Source organism: Podarcis erhardii, assembly GCF_964252035.2.
Source record: "Podarcis erhardii genome assembly, chromosome: 17".
NCBI lineage: Eukaryota > Metazoa > Chordata > Lepidosauria > Squamata > Lacertidae > Podarcis > Podarcis erhardii.
The window spans coordinates 5,896,687-5,912,073 of NC_138515.1; the positions used below are offsets into that span (position 1 = coordinate 5,896,687).

The 15,387-nt window shown below is 46.5% G+C and overlaps 1 protein-coding gene across 1 annotated transcript in view; it reads left to right on the forward strand.

The window, feature by feature from the left end:
• The window catches only part of CC2D1A (coiled-coil and C2 domain containing 1A), a 56,108-nt gene that overhangs the window by 37,661 nt on the left and 3,060 nt on the right, over positions 1-15,387 (forward strand). Inside the window, exons 20-29 of the mRNA XM_081845746.1 lie at positions 417-475; positions 1,037-1,088; positions 3,653-3,752; positions 5,076-5,166; positions 6,786-6,917; positions 8,836-8,891; positions 11,797-11,863; positions 13,348-13,474; positions 14,346-14,422; positions 14,613-14,660. Of these exons, the coding sequence (XP_081701872.1) occupies positions 417-475; positions 1,037-1,088; positions 3,653-3,752; positions 5,076-5,166; positions 6,786-6,917; positions 8,836-8,891; positions 11,797-11,863; positions 13,348-13,474; positions 14,346-14,422; positions 14,613-14,660 (809 nt within the window). The remainder of the gene's footprint in view (positions 1-416; positions 476-1,036; positions 1,089-3,652; positions 3,753-5,075; positions 5,167-6,785; positions 6,918-8,835; positions 8,892-11,796; positions 11,864-13,347; positions 13,475-14,345; positions 14,423-14,612; positions 14,661-15,387) is intronic.

Genomic DNA, 15,387 nt, shown 5'->3' on the forward strand with positions numbered 1-15,387 from the left:
GAGCCACAAAAACACAAAATAAGTAGCAAAAACCTCGGCGTAACACTCAAAACGGAAGTGTGGCACTCAAATCAGAGCATGTTCGACTTCTGAAAAAAGTTCACAAACCAGGACACTTGCTTCCAGTGTTCGGGTTCCAAGTTGTTTGAGAACCAAGGTACCACTGTACTTCCAACCCCCAAAACAGGTGTGTGTGTGCATTGGGGAGGGCACTTTTTCTCTCCTTTCATCTCCCTTTTCTCTTGACCCATTCCATGAAATCCCCACCTTCCCACCTGTCAGGGGAGAAAGACTAAAAGGCTGGATTTGAGCCAATTTCCATGTGGAGCCTTCTGAGAGCAGCCGCTCCTCGTTGTCCTTTAGCTTTGAGATTTTTACCTAAAAGGTTTCCTGACTCTCGTTTTTCCCTTCTTCAGGCATGTCTCCTAATGACCTGGATGCCTTTGTCCGCTTTGAATTCCCCTATCCCAATGCGGTGAGTCATATGTTCACTTTTCATTACCTTGTGGGAAGCAGCCAATGATCATTCCCCCCTGGATTTGTATATTTATGTTGTGAACCGCTCTGATATCTATGGGTATGGGGTGGTATTTTAATAAAAAGAAAAATAACAATACAGTGGTACCTCGGGATGTGAACGGGATCCGTTCCGGAGCCCTGTTTGCATACTGAACAGAATGTAAGACGCAACTGCGCGGGTCGCATTTCACCGCTTCTGCGCATGCGTATGACTTCATTTTGACCATCTGCGTATGCGCGAGTGGCGAAATCCGGAAGTAACGCGCTCCATTACTTCCGGGTCGCCGCGGAGTGCAACCCAAAAATACTTATCCTCAAGCATATTTATCCCGAGGTATGACTAACAATTTAAAACTGCCTTTTCAATAGCCTGCTGCATGTAATGCAGGTGTAGAAAAAGCCTGATGCGTGAAGCTGCTTTGAGGACGGTGGTGGGGTCTGCTTTGAAATGCTCCGAATCACTTCTCTGGCAGGCGCCTAGTTCTTACTGCTTCTTTTCACATTTCTGTATTTGCAGGAGGAAGCGCAGAAAGACAAGACCAACGTGATCAAGAATTCCAACTCTCCTGGTAAATTTATGTTTGTGAGCTTTAGGCCATGCTAGAAAGAAGGGGGGGGGAGCACCTCACAGCTTCAGGGCCAAAGCATATACAGTACTGAGCACATCACCAGGAAGCCCATTAGTATTGTGTTTCTTGTAAGTAAAATTAATACAGTAGTACCTTGGTTGTCAAACTTAATCTGTTCGAAAACCAAGGCGTGGCTTCCGATTGGCTGCAGGAGCTTCCTGCACTCAGTCAGAAGTCGCATCAGACATTTGGCTTCCAAAAAACATTCGCAAACCAGAACACTTACTTCTGGATTTGTGGCATTTAGGAGCCGATTTGTTTGGGAGCCAAACCGTTCGGCTACCCAGGTAACCAATGTATTAGAAGCTGTGTGTGTTGTGGGGGGACTGCAACATGAAAGGGAGGGGAGGTTCAGCCATTCTCTCCCCTACTGCAATCCTTTTCTTTTTTTTGAGGAAGACCCCCAAAAATTGTTGAGCTTTTCTGCTTTTCTTCTTTTCTTCTTTTCTTTTTTAACAACAACCCCCGCCCCACTTTTACAATTGACTTGACTAAGATCCAGGACAAAACGCCACATGTATGGCAGCCCTATCCTAATAAAATTCTCTCCGCCATTAGCTTCAGAAAGGCAAATGGAGGACGGGGGGGGGGGGGTTTGAATATCAGGATCGTGGCTGGGGAGGGAAGAGTTAAACCTGCCCTACACTTGCATACTATTATATTTTTTTAATGGGTTGGCTTCCAGGTGACCTATACAGTGCTGCATATGGTCTAGCCCTTAGTCACAGGGACAGCCCCACACCTGGGCTAGAGGGAGATGCTGCAGGTCAGATATTGGACAGAGCTACGAAGCACTGGTATACTGGGCTGGTCCCTTAGTTCTGTGTCTGGGTATGGCAGACCCTCATCACCGGCCTGATTTCTGAGGCCCTCCCTTGTCCCAAGCACTGATCTAGCTGTGCGGTATTGGAAGTAAATGTCCTTGCCAGGCTTTTACTGGGGACAGCAAAGGAAACAATTACAGGGAGGAGAGCAGGTGAGGACAGACTTCTCTTGTCGCCACAGAAGCTTGGCAGTCTGAAACTCTGCTACAGGCTACCAGCTGAAGAACAGGGCTTTTAACGGCTCAGCAGCCAGAGATACCGCAAGACTTGTTAGTAGCAGGCCTGCATCATCAGAGGCGGCTTTGGAAAATTGTTGGTCCTTTTGCTCCATTGGGCTACTGCTGGTTTCCAGAAGTATTGGCTCCTGGATTCTAGTGGAGAATATTCTCAGTCCTTATATGCAAGTTGCTTCTGTGAATATGACAGCAACTTGCTGTTTGAAGGGAAAGGTGTCTGGTGGAGTATATTGTGGCACAGACTTCCTTCTTGGCAACAGCGAGCATGATTTGAGGGAAGCTGGAAAAAGCATGAGGATAGCTGCCAGGTTTTCCCCGCCTCCCTCCCTCCTACAGAATCTGCTGACTGACATCTTAGGGTATCTGATGGCAAGGAATAGTGGCAGCATCAGAACTGCACAGTCTTTGGCTGTCTCAGTGTAAGTGCTTCTGGCGAACCAAGAAGCAAATGGAGAGGTTTGCTGTTGTGCTGAAACATCACTATGGCCAATGTTGTACAACCTGATCCTGCCACGATTTGCTTTTACCAGTGCATAGAGTGCTTGCATAGGGACGCGGATGGCACTGTGGTCTAAACCACTGAGCCTCTTGCGCTTGTCAATCAGAAGGCTGTTGCCTCAAATCTGGGGTGAGCTCCTGTTGCTCTGTCCCAGCTCCTGCCAACCTAACAGTTCAAAAGCACGCCAGTGCAAGTAGATAAATAGGTACAGTGGTGCCCCGCAAGACGAATGCCTCGCAAGACGAAAAACCCGCTAGACAAAAGGGTTTTCCGTTTTTCGAGGTGCTTCGCAAGACGAATTTTCCTATGGGCTTGCTTCGCAAGATGAAAACGTCTTGCGAGTCTTGCAATTTATTTTCGCTCCCCCCCCCTTTTCTAAGCCGCTAATAGCCACTAAGCCGCTAATAGCGCTAAGCCGCTAATAGGGTTGCTTCGCAAGACGAAGAGACTCGCGGAACGGATTCTTTTCGTCTTGCGAGGCACCACTGTACCGCTGCAGCGGGAAGGTAAACGGTGTTTCCGTGCACTCTGGTTTCCGTCACGGTGTTTCATTACACCAGAAGTGGTTTAGTGGTGCTGGTCAAATGACCCAGAAAACTGTCTGTGGACAAACGCCGGCCCCCTCGGCCTGAAAACAAGATGAGCACTGCACCCCATAGTCACCTTTGACTGGACTTAACCGTCATGGTTCCTTTACCTTTTATCTTTTTTACCTAGGGTGTTTGTGATGGGGTGAACAGTGGCATATCAATGGGGCACAACAACTGTGTAAATGCTCAGGAGTTGGATTTGAGCCCTCCCAAGCTTTTTTTGGGGGGGGACTTGAAGCAAACTGCAGGGACCCCAGTCCCTCCAGCAATGTAAGGCTGTTCCTTTCAGTGATGATTGCTCTTGGCTCTCACCTGACGCCCAGTAACCTTCCCATTTGGTATCTCCCTCTGGCAGAATTCCAAGAGAAGTTCAAGCTGTTTATTAATCGGGGGCACCGTGGGCTGAAGAGGGCCATCCAGACAAAAGGCATCAAGTTTGAAGTCGTCCATAAAGGGTGAGCAAAATGGAGGTTTGACTGTTACTGGCAGAAACCCGTAGGGACCTTCCTGCTGTGGTCAAACTGACTGGAAGTGGGCCACCTTCAACATGGAAGCTGCATGTCTGAGTGGCCTGAGAGCTTTAATATGAGCGTTTACAACTCTGCCATGAAATCGCTGAGCTTTTATTTAAACCTGACATACGTATTTTTAATATGCAATGCAGGAAGCACAGAAGAATAGTATATTGTTGGGATAACCACTGTGCTTCCTTCTGGAATTGTCCTGTCAAATAACACCTTCGGAAGCAAGTAGCTTGAGGTGGGGATTTTTGGTGGGGAAGCATGAGGGGGAAAGGAATACACCTCCCTCCCTAACATGGTGGTCATGATTTTTTTCTTAAGAAAGTAAAATGGCAAGTCCCAGTTGTGTATTTCAGGGTGTTTCTTGTAATGTGTCGTTTGGTTCTTAGTGTCCGTGAATGTGCTGAGATTGCACATTCTTTCAGGGCTATTGGCAGAAGCACAAAAAATATGGAGGAGACTGGAAGGATATTTAGCGGTCAAGGAGGCACTAACTGAAACAGGCTTCAGAGTGCTATCAAAAGAGTGATAAAACAATTGAGACAAGGTGGCTTTCATTCCACACAAGGTACATCTTCCACGTCTCACTTCTATAATGTGGTGGTGGCAGTACATTAGTAGAAAACCCAGGATGTGAGATTGGGAAATGTTTGTTATGGGAGGAAGAAACTCAGGTTGGCTCATTGACACACACAGGCAAGACAGGTGGGCAACGTACAGCTCAGATCCACATGTACTGAAAGCCACCCCCATCGTTCTGCCCAGACACTGAGATCCAGCATTGAGGGCCTTCTGGTTGTTCCCTCACTGCGAGAAGTCAAGTTACAGGGAACCAGGCAGAGGGCCTTCTCGGTAGTGGCACCCGCCTTGTGGAACGCCCTCCCACCAGATGTCAAAGAGAAAAATAATTACCAAACTTTTAGAAGACATCTGAAGGCAGCCCTGTTTAGGGAAGCTTTTAATGTTTGATGTATCACAGTATTTTAATATTTTTTTGGAAGCCGCCCAGAGTGGCTGGGGAAGCCCAGTCAGATGGGTGGGGTATAAATAATAAATTGTTGTTGTTGTTGTTACTAAGCTGAAAAGAGGCATCCAAGCTATGAGTAGTTTTACTGTAACCTTGCAGCAGTTCTTGTGGTATGGTTATTTTGAAAAGGCCAAGTGTTAGTTTTATTGAAAGGGAGCAAGTAAGACCAGAATGAAATTTGTGACTCTCTGAATAAGGTCTTCAGTCTAATACTTCCATTTTCTCTCCAGAGGGCTGTTCAAAACTGACCGTGTAGTTGGAACTGCACAATTGAAGTTGGATGCACTGGAGACAGCTTGCGAGCTTCGGGAGATTCTGGAGGTAAGCCTGAATCCTTCCCTTTCTTCTCAGGCATGATGGGCATGTAAAACCAAGCCCTCTAGCACATGGGTAGGCAAACTAAGGCCCAGGGGCCAGATCCAGCCCAATCGCCTTCTAAATTCGGCCCTCGGATGGTCCAGGAATCAGCATGTTTTTACATGAGTAGAATGTGTCCTTTTACTTAAAATGCATCTCTGGGTAATTTGTGGGGCACAGGAATCTGTTCATTCCCCCCAAAAAAATATATAGTCCCCCCCCCAAGATCTGAGGGACAGTGGACTGGCCCCCTGCTGAAAAAGGTTGCTGACCCCTGCTCTAGCAGAACTGAGAGTGGCTAGAGTGAAATCAGACTTTTGCTTTCACCACAGACCATGCCTTTGTGATGCTTGCTGGAAGAAATGTCACTGCCTTTCAAGGCCTTGGGCTCAGCATGTCTTGGGGAGCACCCATTTCAGCATCCCTGTTGCAGCAGGGCATCAGGAGTGGCTCCACTTTGCCGCCTTCTGTACTGAAGTTAAATGTGAAATCACATGCAAGACCACAGTTCTATATAACGGCCATTAAAAGTGCTAAAAGGACTGTGACAACAGTTTATTAATGAGAATAAGATTGGAACAAAGTAAACATGCTATCATGAGGATTGCCAACTGAACATTTCAACGAGGATTACAAAAAAAACCCCAAAAACCCATATAGCACAAACAAAAATATTGCATTTGAAGAATGCTCTAAGCAGCTGACAGCAAGCAGGCTTTTGGATAAGGTCCCATTTTGAAGATTTTCCTGAGATGATAACTGCTAAAAACATTCCACCTGAGGAATTGACATTCACACTACCAATGCAATTAGCTGCTAATGGAGGTATCCACACATCCACCAAAAACCCATCACCTCAAAAACATTTCAAGGCCCAATTGCAGTTTTCAGAAGTGGAGGACTTCAGGAATGTTGAACTATCTAAATGTTGTTGTTGTTGTTTAAAGTTAGGGGGGAAAGTATTTGATCCCCTGCTAAATTTGCCTGTTTGTTCTCTGACGAAGAAATGACCAGTCCATAATTTTAATGGTAGGTTTATTGTAGCTGTGAGAGACAGAATAACAATAGGAAAACCCCACATCAATCTCTGACTTTTTGTCTTCTGGGTTTCTGGGGGTTTTCCTGTTGTTATTCTGTCTCTCACAGCTACAGTAAACCTACCATTAAAATTATGGACTGGTCATTTCTTCGTCAGAGAACAAACAGGCAAATTTAGCAGGGGATACTTTTTTCCCTCACTGTAACTCCATGTTCACCTCTATATGATTGTGACTAAATGAGTGGCCTGGATTAGACCTCTGAGCTAGCCTTCGCTGCCTGCTCAGCCAGTCTCCCTGTGGAACTTGAGAGAGCAGTTTCTCCAGGCTTTGGTTTGCCATCTGCCACGTAGTCGAAAAGACAGAGATGCCAGCTCCTCCCTCAGCACCCTGAGGGCCAAAAGGAACAGGCTGCACCGTTCTGCCGCACAGATTGACAAGTGTGAACCATGAGCGGGACGCATTTGGTGCTGGCGGGGAGAAGTTCCGAGCGTTGTGGCTTCACACTAATTGGGACATCTCTCTCTTTATCTTTTCTCTGCCTAGCTCTTGGATGGTCGGCGGCCCACAGGGGGCAAGTTGGAAGTCATTGTGCGTCTGAGAGAGCCGCTGACCTCCCAGCAACTGGAGACGACGACGGAGAAGTGGCTGGTCATTGACCCCCTCACGATGCCACCAGTAAGAGCCAAGCTGTTCTCTGTGTCCCAGAAGCTTTCCATCGAGAGCAAAGCTGGTCTGGGTGGCACTCGAAAAGTTGTTCAGAATGTGGTTTTGCAAAGGTTCTGGCCCTGTTCCCAAGCCCTTGCTCAGCTGAGGCTGGCAAGAATATGAACCATATGGAATCTCTGGTTGGTGCTCATCCTAGAGGGTATCCAGCCGACTGTGCCCCTTCCGTCACCTCGTTTCTGTGGCTCCGTTTTCTTTTCGAGAAATGAATTTCAGCTGTGTTACCAGAGTCCAAACTTTGGTTTCTTCAGAAATGGATGTGGGCCAAAAGCGTGGCTAATGACTAAGCGTGGCTTGAAATGTCTCCAGCAATTGTTGCTTTTCAGAGGCTGGTTTCCTGCCCACAGGAGCAGCATATTGTGATCGGAAGAGGCGGATGATTGTCCAGCCCTGTGCATACTGTCTGCTTAAAAAAATATATTAAACGGGGGGCAGGGGGAGACAATTTGCAGCCTGGACAAATCTGGCAAATGTTTTGTTTTAAGTAATTTATTTTGCGTTTGTAAACTATTTTGCATGTTTTATTCTGAGTTTGCTGGTGAGGTGAGGCAAGGAATTCTGCAGAGCACTGACATCCCAACCTCTGACCACTCAGATTTCACCAGCCATTGTCCCACACAGTTTCTTTTTTAAAAAAAATAGTAAAGTTTTATTAGTTTTCACATTTTTATACATATTATCTTTCACATATATCCAATTACAAGGTTCCCTGAACCTTCCGACTTCCCTTCCATGGGTTCTTAATTAAAAAAAAATTTTTTTTCTCATTATAATTTTTCCAACTATTATGTATCCCTGTTTTATCATAGTCAATTTCACATTACAAATGTCATTACAACGCTACCAATGTTTTTAACAGCTTACAGGGGTTTTCTCAAGTAAACTACAAATGTACTCCAGTCTCTAGTAAATACTTAATCTTCTTGGTTTCTGAACTTCCCCATCAGTTTCGCCATTTCTGCATAATCCATCAATTTCGTTTGCCATTCTTCCTTTGTTGGTAATGCTTCTTCTTCCCTGTAGCATTCTCGCTGCCGTCATTGCAGACATAAAAAGTCTTTTATCTTCTCTTGCTACTTCTTCCCCTATTAAACCTAAAAGAAAGGCTTCTGGTTTTTTAACAAATGTATTTTTAAACATTTTCTTTAATTCATTATAAATCATTTCCCAGAAGCTTTTTACCTTACAACATGATCACCACATATGTAAAAAAGTACCTTCTTTCTCTTTACATTTCCAACACATATTTGATTTAGTTTTATACATTTTTGCAATCTTACTTGGTGTTAGATACCAGCGGTACATCATTTTCATGTGATTTTCTTTCAACGCACAGCATGCTGTAAATTTTATTTCTTCTCTCCACAACTTTTCCCAAGATGAAAGTTGGATATTATACCCAAAATCACTAGCCCAGTATGTCCCACACAGTTTCAGCTATGTCTTTACAATTCCTAAGGGCTTGCTCTCCCACCCAAATGAAAGCTGAGATGAGATTCTTAGGGAGCCAAACTCTGTAGGCAATACCATGTTTTTAATATTTAATGCTGTATTGTTTTTAACACTTGATTGGAAGCCGCCCAGAGTGGCTGGGGAAACTCTGCCAGATGGGCGGGGTATAAATAATATATTATTATTATTATTATTATTATTATTATTATTATTATTATTTATTTGCTATGACTTTTCTACACTTTCATAGATTTGTTTAGCACATTCATAACCCTGATCATGTCCTGGTCTTGGCTGTCAGCTCCCCACCCCACCTCTGGAAAGTGGGCTGAAAACCTTGACCAGTCTTGCATTGTTGAAATAAATGTGGCTATGCCAGACATACAGGAGCAAAACAGTATTTGTTTTCTTCACCCAGGTTGCTCTTCCCAAACCCAAGCCAGCAATAGCTCCTGGGAAGGATGTGGGCAGTAGGTATGTATGTTCTTGTGCTTTTGCTGGGGTCTCCTGAGAGTTAGCTCCATGCATAATCTGTGGGGAAATCTTAACTCCTGTCCTTCTGCTCTCCTTTTCATTCTTTTCTTACTTCGCTCTCGGCTCAAGAAGGCAAATGCAAGGCCCAAGGCATCTCACAAAAAAGCAGTAGGGCAGGTGTGCCTGCTTCAGGGGGCTGCTTTTGAGTGTTTTGGGGGCAGCAGGGTGGGGAAAGACAGGACAATCTGACCTGGAGGTCAAAGTTAACCAGGAAGTTCTCCTGCGTAAGCCCTGTTGGCATGAGTTTTATTTGGAAGCTGCTCTTGAGTATTATTTTACCAAAGGCACTTCAGGTTACAGGTGCTTCAGGTTACAGACTCCGCTAACCCAGAAATAGTACCTGGGGTTGAGAACTTTACCTCAGGATGAGAATGGAAATCATGCAGCAGCAGCGGGAGGCCTCATTAGCTAAAGTGGTACTTCAGGTTAAGAACAGTTTCAGCTTAAGAACAGACCTCCAGAACAAATTAAGTTCTTTACCCAAGGTACCACTGTAGTTCATTTTCGTTTAACTTGTGCAGAAGACCTTCCTGGTGGATTGCACCTCATGGATCAATTCTGCTCTCTTGACTGCGTAACGCTGCATGATATTGGTCCGACTTTCTGATAGAAAGGCCTCCGTCAAATAGCAGTTCTGCTGAGGAGACAGCTTGCCGTGACCATACAGATCTGCTGCGTCGTTCTTGGCTACTGAGACTTGTGAAGGAACAGGAATTGAATAGCCCAGGTTGTCAAAAGTGGCAATGTAGCTTCTTGTGAGGGTTTTGTAATGGAGCTTCTGATGCCACAAGAGCCTCTTTGCGTAGGCCCTTAGTGCCTTAGGAGAGTGTATAAGAACCATACCTGTTCTAAAGTTGGCACACAGGGCAGGAGAAGCTCCAAGCCTCAGCTAGCGTCTGTACAGTAGAGAGAGCAGAGGCAGTAAGTGAAGAAGTTTGTTCAAGGCCACACAATGAGTCAGTGGCTGAGACAAAGCATGAGAAGAGCCTTGCTGCTGAATCAGACAAAGCCCTAACAAATTCAGCATTCTCTTTGCCACAGGGGCCAGCCAGATAGATAGATGCCTTTGAGAAGCCCATAAGCAAGTCTCGCAGATTTGTCCAGTGCTTTGCCCACCAAACCACACCAGTTACAACCATGTAGGGTTTTTGATACCTGAATTCCGTGTTAAGGGAGCATGATGGACGGTTGGATGGTGTGCACAGAGGCAGGTGTCCAGCCCAGCACCTTTTGCTCTGCCAGTGGCTGTTGATAGTCTCTTCTAATTTCCCTTCCAGAACATCCATCTGCTCCCTGCTGTAGCCAAGCCAGCTCTGATTGGACCTTCCTTCTCTCAGGCCTCAAAGGCTCCCTTGCACAGAGAATGGTTTGCTTCTGCCGGCTCTGGACAAGAAAAGAAATGTAGGACAACTAGAGAGGGCAAAGAGCTCTGGGAGGTTGTATGGGCGCAAAAGGTTTTGTGGCAATTGGCAGGAAGGCAAAGTAGTTAAAGCTTCGAAAGAACAGGTACAGTTTTGCATGGTGAATAACGAGCCCAGAACCAACCCAAGATATTTTGGTGGCTGAGGCAGGAGGTCCAAAGGACACCTCCCTTTCCATTGAGTAACATGGGAGACTGCTGTGCCTCTTTCAGGTCCCATTCTGTGGGGCTCGCGTAGGAGGGCATGAAGGTGGATTGTGCCACATTCTACAGGTTGGTTTGTCTCCCGCTCTGATAATGATGCCCTGAATCAATGGGTTGAGACAGTTTGCTAACTTTTCTCATGGTAGGGCCTCCTCCCAGTTAGCCATAGCCAAAAGCCTCTCCTGTAACTGGAGGAGCAGGGAGAGAGAAAGATGTCTCAAACTGGCATTCAAGAGCGGCCTGGACAGACCGTGCCTTTCTTGTGAAACTGTGCAATCTGGATGGCACCACTCAAAACAAACAGGAAATCTAGCAGGATAGATTTTTGGTCTGATAACAGCCTGGCATTTCCTGTAGGGTTGAGAAACAAAGAGCATGAGGAACAGGCAGAGCAGCACTAGGGCATTGTGCAGGCATTGCAACAAGGGCAGAGTTTCTTGTTCCCAGGGGTAGGGCCTAAGATGGGAGAGAAGTCAGGACCAACCGAATAACAAGGAAGATTCCTGAATGCGATTGGAGGCATTCTGAAAGGAAAAGGGGGTGCTGAGGCCAAGGTGTAAGGCAGAACGCTTGCCTGGAAGGTTCTCTTGTTCTGAATGCAAATGACAAAGAGTGTCTCTCTTGCCTCAAATCTGCCATGTAGCTGTTTACCAGACTAGATTTGTCTGTCTTGGGTTGAGAACAACACGAGAAACAGCACCGGGCATGAAACCTCAGAGCTTTCCTCGCTCCTTTGGCCAGTCAATCTTCAAACCTAACCCACCCCCATTCATCTTGCTCTTGTGGTCCTTTAAAACCTGTCCTGTGGCATTCTAGCAAATGAGAAATTAGCACGCTGCCTGCCGACAGGTCTGATCAGGAGTGTCCCTGTGTGCGTGCTGGGCTGCCTTTGCTCTCAGGGCTGACAGGAAGAAACCCACAGCAGGTCCTGAATCTAGAACCTGAGGGATCCTGGGCAGCAATTCAGACTTCTTGCCCACCAAACTCTGGTCCCCAAGCTAGGGGGCTCTGCTGCAGCTGATGTGCCTGGTTCTTGCCCCCCTGCCTTGGCAGGAGTCAGCCGTGCTTGTTGCTTGGGCATGAAGTTGGCAGGCACACACCCAATCCATATCTGCTTCTCCAGATGGCGGTTGCCTGCTTGCCTTTGCCTCATTCTCTGTGCTGTGTTTCTGCTGCTGGCCTCTTCTGAGGTTAACCATGCTGCACTTTCTTTCCTTGCAGCAAGCCTGTCTGCACTCTGCACAGCTTCAATGTCCTCGCTTTTGACAAGGAGAGGCTGGAGAAAAAGGTCAGTAATGTTTATCAGGGCAGTAGTTACTAATTCCAGCATCTCCGTGTATATGATGCTTTAGCGTAACATTGGCCAAAAGGCAGGGCCCCAACTCAAAGTAAAGGTAAAGGGACCTCTGACCATTAGGTCCAGTGATGGCCGACTCTAGGGTTGCAGCGCTCATCTTGCTTTACTGGCCGAGGGAGCCGGCATTTGTCCGCAGACAGTTTTTCTGGGTCATGTGGCCAGCATGACTAAGCCACTTCTGGCGAACCAGAGCAGCACACGGAAACACCATTTACCTTCCCACCGGAGTGGTACCTATTTATCTACTTGCACTTTGACGTGCTTTCGAACTGCTAGGTTGGCAGGAGCTGGGACCGAGCAATGGGAGCTCACCCCGTCACAGGGATTCGAACCACCGACCTTCTGATTGGCAAGTCCTAGGCTCTGTGGTTTAACCCACAGCACCACCCATGTCCCTTCCACCTCAAGGTACTTGCAGACAAATCTTGAGACTGTGCAGTGGACAACGAAAGGATGGGAGGAAACAGGAGACACAAGCTTGACAAGTGAGACACTGGTATGTCTTACATTTTGAACAGTTGTGTTCATTGTCCCTCAAAAGAACAAGGCACGAGGTTGCTGGGAGCAAAACTGCAAGCAAACATTGAATCTTGACTCCTGCAAACTGACTGAGACATTTTGTACTTGGGCTGAAGGCACTAGGAATGTCTAACTTACAAAGCTAATGGTTGGAGGAGGGGCAGGAAGCTCAATCAGAAATCTCAGCCCTGTCTCAAAGTTGCTGTGCTTCCTTAGGGCATCGTATAATGCTTATGATTTTAAAATCTGCTTACCTTAGTAGTGCAGTAGTCAGCTGAAGTGTTACAGTATAGCAAAAACACCCAAGGTTGGACAAGACAAATCTCTAGGGAATGTGTGGGTGATGCCCTTTCAAAGTGACCTGAAATGATGTCTTCCCAGCCCTCATAACCCTTGGGCCCTGCTTGGCATTCCTGTCTCGGCTGGGTAACAAACAAATAAAAGGGCAGTCGAATGGAAGAATCTTGTATTTTGCTCTCTCTGGGCTATTTATGCCTGCTTCGGCTTCATAAACTACCTTTTTCTTTTAGAAAAAAAATCTGGCCTTTAATTTCATTCTGCAGAAGGAGTCCCCCCTGAGGTCTGCAGACTCCGTGCCAATTTAAAAGAGAAGTGTTGTGTGGCAAACACATGTGATGAAGTCTTGCCTTCCTTCTGTGTTTATGTGGCCGGATCTCTCAGGTGACCAACTCTCTCTTAGTCACCTGTTCAGGTGTGCTGCTCACAGTTGCTGTGGCTCTGGAAAAGCCCTTTCCCAGCCTGTCAGCCTGTCAGACTGTCATGCACTTGTCAGCCAGACAGAACCTAGTCCCAGAAGGTCCACTTCTTATTGCCGAAGTTGAGTGCTCTGTGCTTTCCCTGAGAATGTACACAAACCCTCCTTCCTTTGCTGGCAGATGGCAGGATACAAACAAGTTGGCCAACGACCTCCTAACGACCTAGTGGAGCAGCACCAGAACGTTATACGGATGATCCAGTGGCAGAAGTCCCAGCTTCAGCACGGAGGCCCTGCAGTCATGAAAGGTACTTTGCGATGAAAGCCCAGCCACAAAGGCCCCATTCCCATTCCCAAGGCTTGAACAAGTGAATATTTTCCCCCTTTCTCTGACGGTTCATATTGAATTGGTGTGTTAAATTGCCTTAGCAGGAAATGCTCATTGAGGGGCTTCAGTTCAGTTCGATTTATTGTGTTTAGCGAGCAGCCGTTGCACACATGAAAATAACAAGAATAAGAATACTGCTAATAATAGTGGTTTACATTTCTGCTCCCCGACCTTTATGGGATAAATCATTTCTCATCCCTCCCCCCCTCCCCCCGTTAAGTTTTATTACACAAATTTGTAAAGCCTTGGAAAGAAATTTGGGTGTTCTAAAGGATATATCCCTCTCTACATCAGACAACAAAAAACAGGTCTTTGCAAGAGATGTCCTTCCCTTCTGCGATCTCAGCAACGGGTGGATATAATTGTTTCTAAGATCATTATAAAAAGGGCATTGAAAGAGTACATGAGTTATGTTTTCTATTGACACAGAGTTGCAGCTGCAAATTCTATCCTTCTTAGGAATTCCTTTATGTCGGCCCATCCAATCTGCTAACAGAAGGACATTTAGTCTTGCCTGTGCAAAGACTACCCTCATTTTAACATTTGGCAAATATACCAGATATCTTGGCAGGGATGGATACAATGGAATAATTAAAAAAAAGCATACAATTTGATCTTGATCTCAGCAGTTTGTGGTTGCATCTCGGTGTCTCTCAGCCCTTTCTTTAGCTCTCTCAAAACACTGCATCCCAAGAAAAGAGGCAGAGTCCCAACCTCTGGGGTTGGAGGTGAAGGGGATGCAGTTGGACACCGGAACTGTTCCTTAGTCATGTCTCATCTTTACTTCACAGAATACCTGACCCAATTGGAGAGGTACCAGCAGTGGTATACAGAGGCAGCACGGCGCCTTGGCAGTGAAGGAAAGCGGGTATGGTTCTTCAGTCCCCCCATGCACTCCATTTTACTTCTAGATGGGGTGGGGGAGGAAAGACCTCAGGTCCCCTTTTGAAAGCCTCTTGGTTGCACCAGTGCCTGCCTGCTTAAAGAAGCACCCCTGCCTGGTGCAACGAGAGCCTCTGTATCTACTTAACTGCCTGCTGTGTGTGTTTATTTGGCAGGATGCAGCCAAGGATGCCCTTTACAAGCGCAATCTGGTTGAGGGCGAGGTGAGTGTGCTTATTGTCATGCAAGCTGTTGTTTCTGCTGTTCTCACCCAGTCACCTCCCACTAGAATAGACAAAGCAGGCTGAATGAGTCAGTCATGGGGACCAGAGGAGCTTTTCCCAGACTGGTCCTGCCTTCATTGATCCCCTGGTCGTTTGTAGGGTGACTGAGGGCTTATTCAGACTGCCTTTTCTGCCATGTTTCTAGGCACAGGTCTGGGATTTAAAGCTCCGTGTCCGAGCATTTTTGGTTAGTTTTTTATTTTTGTCCCGGCGCTTTCCCCAGGAAAACCCTCATTTTACTGCTGAACTGGAGCAAGTGGCAATCTGCAGAAAACTCCATTGCCACTTGCTCCAATTCAGCCGTAAAATGTGGATTTCCCCAGAGGAAATGCCTGGACAAAAAAAGAAAGAAAATCGCTTGAACATGGAGTTTTAAAGAGCAAACCTGTGCCTGGAAAGCACGGTGCAACAGAAAGTCTGGACGAGCCCTGGGAGAGCTTTCTGGAATGATTTTAAGCAGTGCCGTCAAATTGAGCACCTGCAGCAGCACACAGCTTGTTTGGCGCTACCGCCTCTCTAGGTGGTTTGTTTCCCAAATCGCTTCTGGGCAGAGTGCTCTGTGGACTGATGCGCCCTGTTCCCCCTTCTGTTGTCTCTCTCCGTAGACATAGATCCTCATGATTCAGAATGCTTCCTCTGCCTCTCCCAATGTTAAGGACTGCATGAC